Source organism: Camellia sinensis, chromosome 5 (genome assembly GCF_055761805.1).
Source record: "Camellia sinensis isolate YWXY chromosome 5, ASM5576180v1, whole genome shotgun sequence".
Lineage (NCBI taxonomy): Eukaryota > Viridiplantae > Streptophyta > Magnoliopsida > Ericales > Theaceae > Camellia > Camellia sinensis.
Window position 1 is genome coordinate 66,093,861 of NC_138965.1, and position 13,767 is coordinate 66,107,627.

At 37.7% G+C, this 13,767-nt stretch overlaps 1 protein-coding gene across 1 annotated transcript; it reads left to right on the forward strand.

Annotated features, from left to right (window-relative positions):
* Window positions 1-8,229: 8,229 nt before the first annotated feature.
* Window positions 8,230-8,884, forward strand: LOC145791462 (uncharacterized). The gene is made up of 2 exons (XM_082871813.1): window positions 8,230-8,356; window positions 8,451-8,884. The coding sequence occupies exons 1-2, from the start codon at window positions 8,230-8,232 to the stop codon at window positions 8,882-8,884; spliced, it is 561 nt and encodes a 186-aa protein (XP_082727939.1).
* The last annotated feature ends 4,883 nt before the right edge of the window (window positions 8,885-13,767 follow it).

A 13,767-nucleotide genomic window follows, 5' to 3' on the forward strand; every position in this document is an offset into this window, starting at 1 on the left:
CTCCACCGATAGCCCAAAGCAGTTATTTCTAAACAGATAATAAATGTCATTAATTACACTAATGACCCAAATATACCCAAACATGGCATTTTCCCCCTTTCCTCAACATTGACCCAAAGGTCTAAATATTATCAACAATATCAATAACCTCCTTCTTAGACCCAAAACACATATGTTTGAATCAAAAGAACAAAGCCCCTCTTTCCAATATAATACATCTCAATCCCTAACTTCCCAAATCAAACCATTTATACAAAAAGCTCAACATTTAGGTTATAGCTCATAAAAATAAGTAGTTATCCCTACCTCAAAAGATGAGACCAAATGAAGAAGTTGAAGAAAACTCGAAGTGCTCCAAACCAAGGGATTTTCGGATGGATAGGTAGCCCACACCAAGCTCTACACTTTTTACAAAGGGACAAGGGTGGAAGATCACTCAAACTAGATCAAACTTTAGAGAGAAGTTGTGTTTTTAGAGAGAGGAGCTCTCCAATGGAGGTTTTGAAAAGTTAGAGAGAGAGAGTGTGTGTAAAAAGTGATTTAAAATATCACAGTCCAGATCTGATATACGCATGACCTGCTCAAGCAGAGAATAGGACGCTCGAGCGGAGAACACAAAAACTTGATCCACTCGAGCACAAAAAGACCCGCTCGAGCGCCAAGGCACAAAATAAAGCACCACCCCCTCGAGCGCAAAAAAAGAATCTGCTCGAGCGTAGATTACATCCTCCCAGAACTCTTACAGACATTGAACACCTGCTCGAGCGCAGAGATACCCGCTCGAGCGCGACCCGCTCGAGCGTAATGAAACCCGCTCGAGCATTGTAGACGCGCCCTCGGGCCTCACTACAGTTCGGACTCAATTTGTGTCACGGTCCTGTATCTAATCTCACGGAGTGCAATGCAAAACCGATGAATCATCAAAGAGTCCAAATCCGGCAAATCGTTTTTGAAAACAGATTTTTTTGAAAGAAGTGCCAAACATGGACTGTTTTGCCAGATACAGAGTCGCCACCTAAATATTTTATTTTGGGGAATTTAGGAAACCCTGACTCATTTGCCTAAGGCCACGTGTCCGTCATCACCAAAGTTGCCTCGGCTCGGGAACTTGGGTACGATTGGGGAAGGTCAGCTATGAGCACCCCCTCTCGCCCGATCAAAGATCGGCCTCTACTAACCATGATATCTTGTTTTGAAAACATTATATGCTCTTATTCCGGTTATTAGCCTAGAATTACTATGTTATGCGCACAACAAACAAGTATAGACCAAATCACCTAAATTGGAACAAAACATTTCATGTTTGTTCTGAAAATTGTTTGCTACTGGCAAGTAGGCTAAAATGTAGATTTTGCCACCCTCAAGTCGGCTTTAGAAAAGATGATTTTGCCACTATCTAGCGGGCTTAAAACTCACAGTTTTAGTGCATTATTCCAATTTAGGTAATTCAACCTCCATCCACAGGCACTCAAGCAGTCATATCACATAAGCAGCTAGCCTCATGGTAAGTATGCTGTCATGGTAACACTCACATGCATGCAAGGATGCTAAAGCATGAGAACTTACCGAGTACTCCGAGCCAAAACAGAAACTAGTTAGTAATCATATGCATGATCCTAGTTTGTGTTAAGATGGCTAATGCAACACATGCAAAATGCAACTAAGATGGGCTCGGCTAATCTACAATGACATGTGAAATGCTACAACTAACACGTATTCAATTTGGAATTGAAGTACAAATGCAGTTAGAATGATGCGCCAAGCCCGGTGCATGCAAAATGAATGTATGGATGCAAACATGCTATCATACTGTATGCTAATTGAAACATGCCCTAGAGTAACCATCGAAAGCTAGTAAATAAAAGGGAAGAAAGACGTGGGGTTGGAAGACATGCACACACTCACGCACACTTATTACACAATTGCCCTTACTCGGAGGGTCCGAAAGAATATACAAATTTACTAACCTACAAGCTAATTAAATATTACAAACCCTTAACTAATTAACAAATTAATTAAGCTATTTAAAGCAGTAAAATGGCCTCGGGAAGAGGGATGCATGCAAGCTCGATCCGTCTCGCCCGGAAACCCGTGCCATGCCACTATTGCCCCTGTTTACACTGCTTTGCTCCTCTGAAAATTGTGCAATTCCCAAGGTGTACTCTCTGGACACTGGGGAGCATCACCGACCAAGTGGGATCACCACTGGCCTTGTCCGGATGGTTATCAGCCATTTGTAAATCCATCGGCCAACAATGAATGGCAGGTCGGCAGTATAGGTGGCCGGCCGGCCAAAGCTTCCTGCAGAACCTGTTTTTGACAGCAGCAGAGGGCAGACAATGCATGGCAAGGAAATTCAAAGCAATGTATGCCTGGCCACTCTCCCAATCATGCAATGGACTCAAGGGAGCATGGCCCTCGACCCTTGGGTCATCAATTGCACATTTCGATGCGTGATGGCCTAAGAGGCCAAGTTAGCAAATCAATGTCAATGCATGCAACAAACAAATGAAAGCTTCACGCCCTATCATGTAGGGATCAAGGGCGTCGGCGACTGAGGATCGAGGCACGTTACGTCACTTTGAATACGAACGCACCTCATTCCTCGTGCTTGGTTTGACACCCCAAACCAAGCAAAATGTAATGCATGCATGCAATATGGCTCGAGTATGCAAAATGACTCAAGCTAGCAAAGCATGTCAAATGTAAACACCAACCAAACATGCAAATATGCAATGTGCTAAGCATGCAATGCTACAATGCTACCTAGATAGACAACTAGGCAAAGTGATAATCATGTAATAATGCATTAACTGCAAGGATGCAACGATCATGCAATGTAATGATCATACTACAAGACACAAATGCATGGACTTACACTAGGATGGAGGGACCTCAGCCACACCCCAAAACAGTGGCCAAAGGTACTAAAATGATGGTGCCAATATGCAAGACAAGCATGCAAACCAATGGGCCTAAGACTAAGGCATAAAAGCCAACTTTCAAGCGCACTTAAAAGAAGACAAACATGGACATTAGACCAACAAAATAAGAGCTATGGCATGTTAGAATGAGCCCCAAAACCCGCTTAGATGGCATCCCAAATGTCTAAACATGGTGGCAAACACAATGACCAACTCTTGAGGCACAAAACTACAACACCTCAAAGCATTGAAAGAGAGCCAAATGCAAGTGTAGGACCACATTACATGGACTGAAATATGATCTCAAATGATGCCAAATTATGGGAATAAGCCAAGTAAAGCATACTAGTGACCCACACACCCAAGGCTCTCAAGCCAAAATGCATGGTGGCTATATCAAACATGGAAAATATGACCAAATCAGTACCAAACAGTCCTTAAGCATGGCAAAACATGACCTAAAGCTTCACAAAGCTGAGCCAAAACATGCAAGCATGATGGTCCAAAGGCAATACGCATTTCTAAGCAAAATAGAAGAATACAAGGCAAGTGTATTATGCATGCAAGGGGTCAACAAACCAACATGGGACAGAGGTAGAACATGCTAAATAAACACCAAATAACCTCTGAAATAAAGCCAAACAAAGCTAGGCATGTATGCTACCTTTATAAGCCTAAAACACAAGCTAAAGAGACACAAAGGGAGAGGGGTGTCCCTCACCTATGCAAGACCTCAAACCCCCTTCTTCACCACTAAAAATCCACTGGATTTCAGTGGTGAGAAGGTCGACACACAATAGTAACCAAAGCTTAGCAAAGAGAGCACCAAAAGGGGCCAAACAAGGCCTAAGAGGGGGAGGTCGACCCCCAACACCAAAACAACCTTAATGAAGTATCTTAAGCATGCAAATATAAGACTTTCTTCAGTTATACACAAAGTCTAAAACAGTAAGCAAGATAGGTAAAAGGCTAGTGCAAGATTGGGGAATATAAAGTAAAAGTGTTACCCTTGGAGAATCCTTGAAGAACAGTAAATGCAGCCCTCTTCTTCTGATCGAAATCAATCCAAAACCTCAAGAACAAACCCTCAATGCCTCCCAAAGTCGAAGTAAGGTGTAAGAGTGTGTGTCTTAGTGCAATACTATGAACTAAACACACCTTTAGGGCCTCAAATCTAAACAAAATGAAGAGAGAGGGAGGGAGATATAGAGAGAGAGGATGATATCAGATATATGTATGTATTAGGTCTGGATTTTCTTGAACCAAAACAAAGGAGAGAGGAGGGGCTCTTATAAAGACCAAGCAAAAGGCTAAGCTTCCAAGAGAAGCTATCCTAAAGGGTCAAGGCTTCTAAGGGAAGCTAAGCAAAGGGTGCAAGCTTCTTGAGGAAGCCAAGATAAAGAGTCCAAGCTTCCTCAAGAAGCTTGAGCAAAGGGGTCAATCTAGCTCTTGGAAGATTGGACTAAAAGGGTGCAAAGGTGCAAATCAGTCACATCCGTGTATGGACGGCCATGTTTGTGCACTCCAGCTGGCACAGCTGGCATGCACCATGCCTGAAAAAGGCAAAAAGGTGGTGCCGGCCAGAAAAGGATGCCGTCGGCCAAACATATGGTCGGTCGGCCACACTAAATGCCGACTGGCCAATGGTATATTTCACCAATGGCCGGTAGCCTCAAAACATGGCCGGTGGCCTCAAAACATGGCCTGTGGGTGCCAGGGGTAGCTAACAAGTTACTCTCTACCCTCAGAAGCAAAAAAACACAAGTGTTTGGTGCAAAACCAAACACAGAACAGTCAAGTTGAGAGATCCTGAAGCAAGGCGCGCAGCCGAGACCTCCGAAAACTCGAAACGAAACACGAACATGGGTAATCACCAAGTGTTCCAATGGTGACGTCCAAGTCTTGAGGACGGTCAAAAATGGGGTGTCTACAAGCATGAAAAACACATCTGCAGTAGTTTTGCAGACGCACAAGATACTGAAAGTGTGCAATCTCCGCTCGAGCGCAAAGGGACCCACTCGAGCGGATCACCAAAAACCTGGGCAACAACACTTGAGACCAAAACTCAACCCACCTGTTCGAAACACGCCCAACACATCCTAAAACTCAAATATATGGAATTAAAGGATTACAACAAGACATAAACTACAACCAACTCCACGGAACCTAAGTCCGGATACCACAATCAAAGGAGAAAGAACCGGGATCGCTATAATTGGACACCCGTTTCATTTTAAAAACATCTCGACATCTTTCTGGCCAATGAGGATGGAGGGGCAATTGGACACCCATCAATCATTTTAACATTTCCCCCACATTTATCGGCGCTTAGCACCGAAAGGTAATTAGGCACCTTTACCAAAATACCAATAACATTTCCACATTTTCCGACCTTCGAGCATGGGAGGGCAATTGGGCACCTCAACACACAACATATTTCTAAGACCACACACACACCTTTAAATTACTCTACATTTAATCCAAAGACCATGTGAATGCAATGCAATGCATGAATTTCCAAATATTCTAATTTACTCAAAGCATAATTTAGTTGCACAAGAAATTAATGAGTAAAACTAGTGAAATATTCTCTATTTTCATGATCTAAGTCCTCATTACCAACAATAATCCCATGCAAGATATTTATTTGACATCCTTCCAACATTCCAGAGTCTTTATATGATTCTTTTCCATGAATCCTTAATAATATCATCATAATACATAATTCATCCCACATATATATTTTCAAGGAATATCAAGTGAAATTTCAACACAAAGCACAAATTAGCTCAAACCCTCTTTTTATTTAAAAATCTCAAATCTAGGGTTTTTAAGAAAATTGGGGGTTTTCCTCATTTCTTTGTTAAATCCTCAAATCATCAATTATTGTCCATCAATGTACAAAAACATTCAACACACTTTAAAAATTTGAGTGAAAAGCCCAGTTTGTATACAAACAACTTACCATTAAAGTTTTTTAACACATAATCAACTCAAAACCCCAAAATGTCACAAAATCACACCAACTCTTAAATATTTATGGTTAAGAGAACCCCCTACCTCAAAGCTGAGAGCTAACAAGGAAGACCCAGCCAAAAACTCTAGCAAAATTGCAATCTGACCAGTCAAGATGGTGACCATCATTTCTCATTCACTAATCTTGCAAGATCTATGATGGATCCTTAGTAAAGTGGGGTGAAATCAAAGGTATTAGGGGCTAGGGTTTTCAGGCATAAAGGGGTGAGTGAGAGAAAGGAGAGAAAAGTGAGAGAAAATAAGCAAAAAGTGGGTTTTATATTTGGTAAACCCGAACAGACCGCTCGAGCGAATGGTGAACATAATCTCCCATCTCTACCCGAGCGATCACTAGACCGTTCGAGCGGTCACCCTAGACACACCTAGCCACACAGCTCAGCTCCTAAGGCACTCTCTGTTCATCAACTTTATTTCCATATGTAACCATTTAAGTAAATGTTTTCATTTAGCCTTTTACATTTATATTTCATTTACTTAAGTTTACAATGTAAATAAGGAAATACCCCCCCCCCCCCATTTGGATTCAAAGAAAAACACAAAAAATTCAAAATTCAATTAAATTAAAAAAAAAGGGTGATCTCCCTTGTTTTAGTATAAAAATAATTTTCTGAATGAAATTTCTAAGTCTAACGTTGAAGTAAAGTGGTTAATATCTCGTAGAAAAATCTCATAAAAATCAAATTAGACTATTTACTATATAAGAAATAAATACCACCAAAATTATTTTCAAAATCGTAAGTTTTGAAAAATCCAACTTTTATACTTAGAAAGCTTTCAGGCTAAGTCCAACCTATTACAGAAAACCTTTTTAACACTACCATCTTCATATGAAAAAGAATAAGAATCGAATCTCGACCTGAGCCATTACAACATGGGACCCCACACTTGTGCATGCACACATTAGTTGTGCATGCACACAATGGTTATGCGTGCATACATCTAAGTGTGACAGAGTTATTTTTCGTAAGGAGCCCCTCTCCTTCCTCCCCTTTCAGAGGGTTAGAAAATTGACAACTTTTTGTAAGTTTTAAGAGCAACACACCCTCTTCTCTCTCCCTTTTGCCTTAGCTCTAAAATTCCCACTCTCATAGCAATTCCAAACCTCTAAAAATAATCTAAAAGTTTGAAAAACTTGAACAAAACTCAGAACCTAAGCTTGAGGGAGGCTTGCAAGCAAGGAACTCAGCTTTTCTTGCTATTTTATTTTCATATTAGTTGGTTTAATCAAACTAGCAAGTAAACTTCTTTGCTTTTTGTATTTCAGTACCTATTCTCTTTTCTTTTTTTTTCTTCTGTATTCAAGCATTCTAGGGCATTAATCCATCATAGCATCATGTAAGCTCTTAATTTTATAGGCTTTCTCGCCTTTTCTTGGCATGTTCCATTTATTTTCTTTAGAACACCATGTCTAGGACCATGTAATGATATAAAAATCATGCATTAGGCCTGGCTTGGATCATCATGAAGTTTAGTACATTTTCTTTGCTTTTTACTTGTTGTTTTCTCTTTTTGTGCATATTCGTCATGTTAGTAGCCTTAAGTCGGGCCTAGGTTCATATTTTGTATGTTGGTTGCATGCTTAGGTCATATTTATTTTAAGCATTGCATGAAAGACGCATAAAGTGGGCAACTGGGTAAGTCCTCTCAATCTTCATAGCATATGTGTGTCATGTTGCATTGCCCTTTTCAGTAATCTAAGTCTATATGCTTTTTCTTGCAAAATTGTATGTTTTGAATGCTTTTTATGAAAATTATTTATTTTAGGTTGAGTTTATAGCCATGGGTTAATAAAATCTACTTTTTTAAAAAAAAATTTAAAAACCGTCATTTTTGAAAAATATAGCTTTATTCTCTTAATCTAAAGTAAATAATTTTCATTTTATTCAAATCACATAGTTTTAGGTTAGTTAAGGGTTTTAGGACTTAAAATGAAGTGTATGAATAATTAATCACTAAAATCATAAAATAAAAAGTTAGTAGAGGCCAATCTTCAGATTGAGAAAAAATGGGTGCTGTTATTCAATGACCTTTCCCTTTTGTACCTAAGCTCTTGAACTTGAAATTTTTCTTGGTTGTGATGGATTGGTCCTTAACTTAGTTTTCATTATTAAAGGTTTCTTATTTTCCCTTTAAAAGTTAAGTGGTGACTCTTTGTTGTTCAAAGCAAGTTGGTGTGGGAAACGAGCATTAGACTTGAAAAATGCATAGCGCCCACACCCAACAATAGGCAAACCAAGGTATACAACACGGAGGGGGAAAATTGCTACAAATGTATTATGTGTGTGCTCCCAAAACATGCAATTCATATGTCTTGCTTGGATGGGAAGGGTCTACTTCTGATTCTAGGGTACTTAGAGATGCAATCAGTAGACCAAATGGGTTGAAAGTGCCCACTAGTATGATAATTACAAATCCTTACATAAATAACATATATTTCTATAACTAAAAGTTTTCGTACTTATGTATTGAAATTATTTTATATAATTACAGGCTACTACTATCTTGTAGATGCAAGTTACACAAACAGGGAGGATTTCCTTGCACCTTATAAAGGACAATGTTACCACATTTCCACATGGAGAGAAAGGAGTGCTCCCATAACTCCACAAGCATTTTTTTACATGAAACACTCTTCTGCTTATAACGTCATTGAGAGGTGTTTTGGGTTACTTAAAATGAGGTGGGCAATTTTGAGGAGCTATTCTTACTTTCCAATCAAGACTCAATTTCGCATTATTATCGCAGGTTGCCTTCTCAACAACCTCATAAAGCATGAAATTGCTATGGATCCACTTGATGATAAGGATAATGATCCCATAATTCGTCCTATTGAATTAGGGGATGAATTCATTGACATTGCAAAAACATCTAATCAATGGAGTGATTGGAGAACGACTTTAGCAAACCAAATGTTTAATAAATGACAAGCAATCAAAGGCTAGAGAAATAACCTATAAATGGAGAAATGATTTTTGTTAAATGTTGTTGTATGAAACTTTTTACTTATTATTGGATGTTTACTAGAAGAGATGTAATTCCAATATTTGAAAAATTTTCTTGTGGTCTTTGTAATGGATATTTTTTATGTTGTTTTGTTATTTATGAGAGATGTTGACGTCATGATATGTATATAGCTATGGATAACACAGGTGCCACAAAATCAAAGAACAATGCAAAAATGACTTGAAGGTTTTGGAACAAGCGTGATGAGGATTTTCTCATTGGGGATATGAAGGATGTATTCTTAAGTGATCCTAAATGAAAGCATGATAATAATCAATTTAGGCCAGGCTTTGGTAATAAATGTGGTAAGAAAATCTTACTAGTATTTCTTGGAACTGATCTCTGAGCCTCTCCTCATATTGTGTAAGGACTTGGGTCCAAAACCCAACTCTTATTCCCTTTCGTCTAATAGAGATTGTATTGATAAGGTTTGCTATCAAAAATTGATGTGACATGAAATTTTTCTAAGTGTGAAAATTGAGTTTTTCAAAACTTACGATTTTGAAAATAGTTTTTGGCGGTAATTGTTCCTTATACTTTAAATAGTCTAAATTGATTTTATGGGATTTTTCTATGAAGTATTAACTTCTTTACTCCAGTGTCTAGTTTAGAAATTTCAACCGAAAAATTATTTTTGTACTAAAACAGGGGGAACCACTTTTTGATTTAATTGGATTTTGATTTTTTTTGTATTTTTCTTTGAATCCAAATAAGGTGTAATTCCTTATTTACATTGTAAACTTAAGTAAATGAAATATAAATGTAAGAGGCTAATTGAAAATATTTACCCAGCATATCAACCTTATTTTTACTATACACCTGCAAAACTTCTGAGAGATTGCATTCACCGCTTGAGCAGTGAAATGTTCACTTGAGTGGTCTGTTCGGTTCAGCAAGCTTAAAGGTTGATTTCTACCCATTTTTCTCTCACTTTTTCATCTCTCTATCTCTAACACCCATTTCCAAAACCCTAGCCCCCAAACACTTGATTTCTCTCATTTCTACCAACAATCCACCTTAGATCTTTCAAGAGAGTTGAAGATCAAGCCTTGATTAAGATTTCTACCAATTGATTCAAGTTTTTGTTGGAGCTTCGAGTTAAGTTTTCATCTTTTCATCATCGCTTTTGAGGTAGGAATACCTTTACCCTTGTATATTTATACTTTGGTTTAAATGTGTGTGAATCTTAAGATGTTAGGACAATTGAGATGAATGATGTATATATATATATATATATGGGTTTTGTGTTGATGATGTGTTTTGTGTGAAATTGATGATGGGTTGGTAATCAATTATGGAAGAGTGGGTAAATATACATGAATTAAGGGAAATTAAAACTTGGTAAGAAAATCCCCAAATTTTAATGTGTAACCCTAAGGGTTGTTCTTGGTTTTGACTTAATGGGTAATTAATAAGTAAAATTGGAGGGTCCTTGTAATTCCTTGTGATGTGTTTAAGATGTTAACATTTTGGAATGTGTCTGAGGTGGCCACTTCCAATTCATGTGAGGAGGACGAATATGGGAATGTGTTTGAGGTTCCCATTTACCCGGTTCGCGTGACGGCAACGAATGTGGGGATGTTATGAGGTGTCCACTAGCTAGTTCATGTGAGAATGACGAAAGTGAAAGGTTTAAGGCGTCCACTGGTCATCCATGTGAGGACGAAAAAATGTGGAGAATTGAATGTTGAATTGTATGTTGTGTTAGAACTTTTTAAACCAAATGTAAAATCATGGGCATTGATAGAGATCATGCCTATTTTTAAATCAAACATTTTTATGCTTAGTTAAAGCTATTCTCTATTGGGCGATTGCTCATTCCTATTTACTAACATTTCAGGACATGAAGATCCCCAAACCCGTCAATGAAGAATAAGGAAATGACTATCTCTTTTTAAAATCTATTTTTTATTATTTTTATTTTTTTTATTTATTTGTGATCTTGAAATGTAATGTAACTGGGGACTCCTTTCTTAATTTTATTTTGAGTTTTGGTATTTTTGTATTAAGGGGGAAAAATATAAATGTTTTGTAACTTTCTCTAACTTACTGAATTGAGATCTGTATCTTGTAATCTTTGCTAAGTGAATTTATAGTACAATGAGAAAGGGAAACATTTGAATGGAGTTGTGTTGTTTGGATGCATGGAACATGTTCTTTTAATTGCTTTGTGGGAATTATATTTGGGGTGTCACAGGTTGTACTCGGAGTTAATTTCTATAATCTATCTTTATATTTTGAAATTAGAGATTGATAATGGATCGGTATTTATCATTTGATTAAAAGAAGAGGGAGTTACATATCAAATCAAAGATTAAGTTGTGAAGGAAACAATATAGCACTATCTATTATATGGTAAATGCTAGTGGTTTTGGCTGGGATGGTTATGAGAAGATGGTCCTTGTCGATAGTGATGATGTTTGGTTAAACTCTATCAAGGTATAAATACTTTCTACTTGTTTACTTTTGAAAGTTGAATTTATTGGTTTTTTCTTAGTAAACTTTGAATTGTGATAGTTTAAAACTCACTTGTGTAGAGAGTGCCAGACATAAAAAGAATGAGAAAAAATCCATTTCCATAATATGAAGATTGGTTTATTCTGTTTGGCAAGGATAGGGCCACTTGTGAGTTAGCTAAAGATTTGGTTGATTCAGTTGCAGCCATGGAGAATAAGGAAGCAACTAGAGAAAAGGAGATGAGTCCCTGGTGGAACAATTCTGGTTTAATGAAATTGACATTAAGTATTCAACGTCAACTTCAGTTAATACAACCAACCATCCTGACTTGTCTAAAGCTAGGAAAAAGCGAGTCAAACCTGCTGCGTGAATTTCCCAAGGACTATCTGAGATGGCTGTTACTTATGGAGCATTCTTTCAAAACACTAACAATAAGATAGTAGAGACAGCTCATAGGATAGGGTATTCACATGACTTATCCCAGTAAAAGAGGTTGGTCAATACAGAACTCTTGAAACTACTAATGAGTACTAACCAAAGGTTAAAGGCAACATCAATGATAGTTAAAGATGAGGAGTGGGTTGATTTGTTCTTCAGTCTGGAGGATGATGACAAGATAGAGTGGGTTTGTATCCTATTAGAAGGGTCTATTAGTTGAGTATGAAATTAGTTATATGATGGTCCTTTTGAATATGTAATATATTATTTGCATGATGGTTTTTTTGAATTACCTATATGATGGTCCTCAATGATTATGTAATATAACTTCAACAAATGACCCCCAGGAAGGCACAATATGGTTGCATAATTTCACATGGAAATGGTCAACAACACTAGGTTGTTTTGGACTTCCATGGTATGTTCTGAAATTTTCATATTCCAAGTTGTGAAAGAAAAGGCCTTACTATAGCGATTCTGGTTTGGACCCGACCCATTTTATGTTTTGGATTCGGGTTTCATTGTCTTATATAGTTGTTCATGTCTTGTTTCCCCTTATTTCTCCTTGAGTTTGGCTATTGGGATGTGTTGGTTGCGTTTGGAACAGGTTGATAGCTTGTTTTTTAAACTGTTGTTACCTAGAATTTTGCTTCTTCGCTCGAGCGACACTTTTTGTTCTTGAGCAGTCTTTGTGAACTCTCAGTACTTTTGCAGGTCTGCAAAACTACTAAGAGGCGGAATTCTTCGCTCGAGCGAGGCTTCTTGCGCTCAAGCGGTATTGGCTCGAGCAGCTCTTCTTGAGCTTAAGCGATGGTCTTCTGTCTGTAAAACTACTGGAAGTTTGTATTCTTTGCTCGAGCGAAACTTTTTACGCTCGGGCGGTTCAACTTATTGTGTCTAGTCGCTCGAGCGACACTTCTTGCGATCGAGCGATCTGTGCATATATCAGATCGTAAGAAGCCACTTTTGAATCACTTTTTCATTTCTCTCTCTCTCTCTCTCTCTCTCTCTCTCTCTCTCTAAACATTCTAAAAACCTTAGATCTACACCCCCTCTCTCTAAAACTCTATTTTTCTCTACAAATACACCTAGATTCCTCACCCATGTCCTTTTGTTAAAAAGATAGAGCTCAATGAGGGCTTTGTTCTAATCGGAGCAAAGTTGATTTTCGACGTCTTTGAGTTTCCTACACTCTTTCTCTCGTCTTCTAAGTTTGACTTAGGGATTCTTCGCACTTTCTATGAGTTTTAACGTAGTTATTTGCTATTTCTAAACAATATATGATATTGGAAAATTTTGAAACAAACCTAGGGTTTTGGGTTAAAGATTAAAAGAGGGGTTTTAAATGGATTAGCAAAAATGACTATGGTGTTGAAAGTAAAGTTGAGTTATGATGAAGTGGTTGATTTTGATACTCATGATTGATTTTTGGAAAAAATGGGTTTTGCCCTAAATGTCTCAAATGTTGACTGTACATAAATAATGAATTGATGTTGTAAATATGGAATTGGTTTGATATTGAGGAGGATAATGGAGTTGGATATGTATTATCACTCATATTTTGAAATTTGGAAACTTTATCTTTATTGATAATCATTTATCAGTTTAGAAATATCTGTTTTGGACTGTCGGCGGAGGATAGTTATGATTGTTGTAGAAATTGTATGAGAATTGGGAGAATTGAAACTATTTTCTCATTCATTTGCATTGAGCATTATCTCACACTTATACATTGGAAATGTTTATCGTTTTGAGAAAAATGGGTGAATCTGGAAAATATGTATTGTCTCAATGAAATAAGTTGGCTTGAGTGTCCATGGTGAAAGTCCTAAAAACCGCATGTATACATGGGTGCCGATCCTACGGATGAAATTTTCGTGAAATGGCAACAGTAGTGCTTATATAACCT

What these genes read in the sequence shown, in the direction of transcription:
- LOC145791462 (XM_082871813.1), top strand. Translation starts at nt 8,230, where the DNA reads ATGTATTATGTGTGTGCTCCCAAAACATGCAATTCATATGTCTTGCTT. An exon ending in TGGGTTGAAAGTGCCCACTA is followed by an intron (nt 8,357 to 8,450) that starts GTATGATAATTA and finishes ATATAATTACAG; the next exon opens with GCTACTACTATCTTGTAGAT.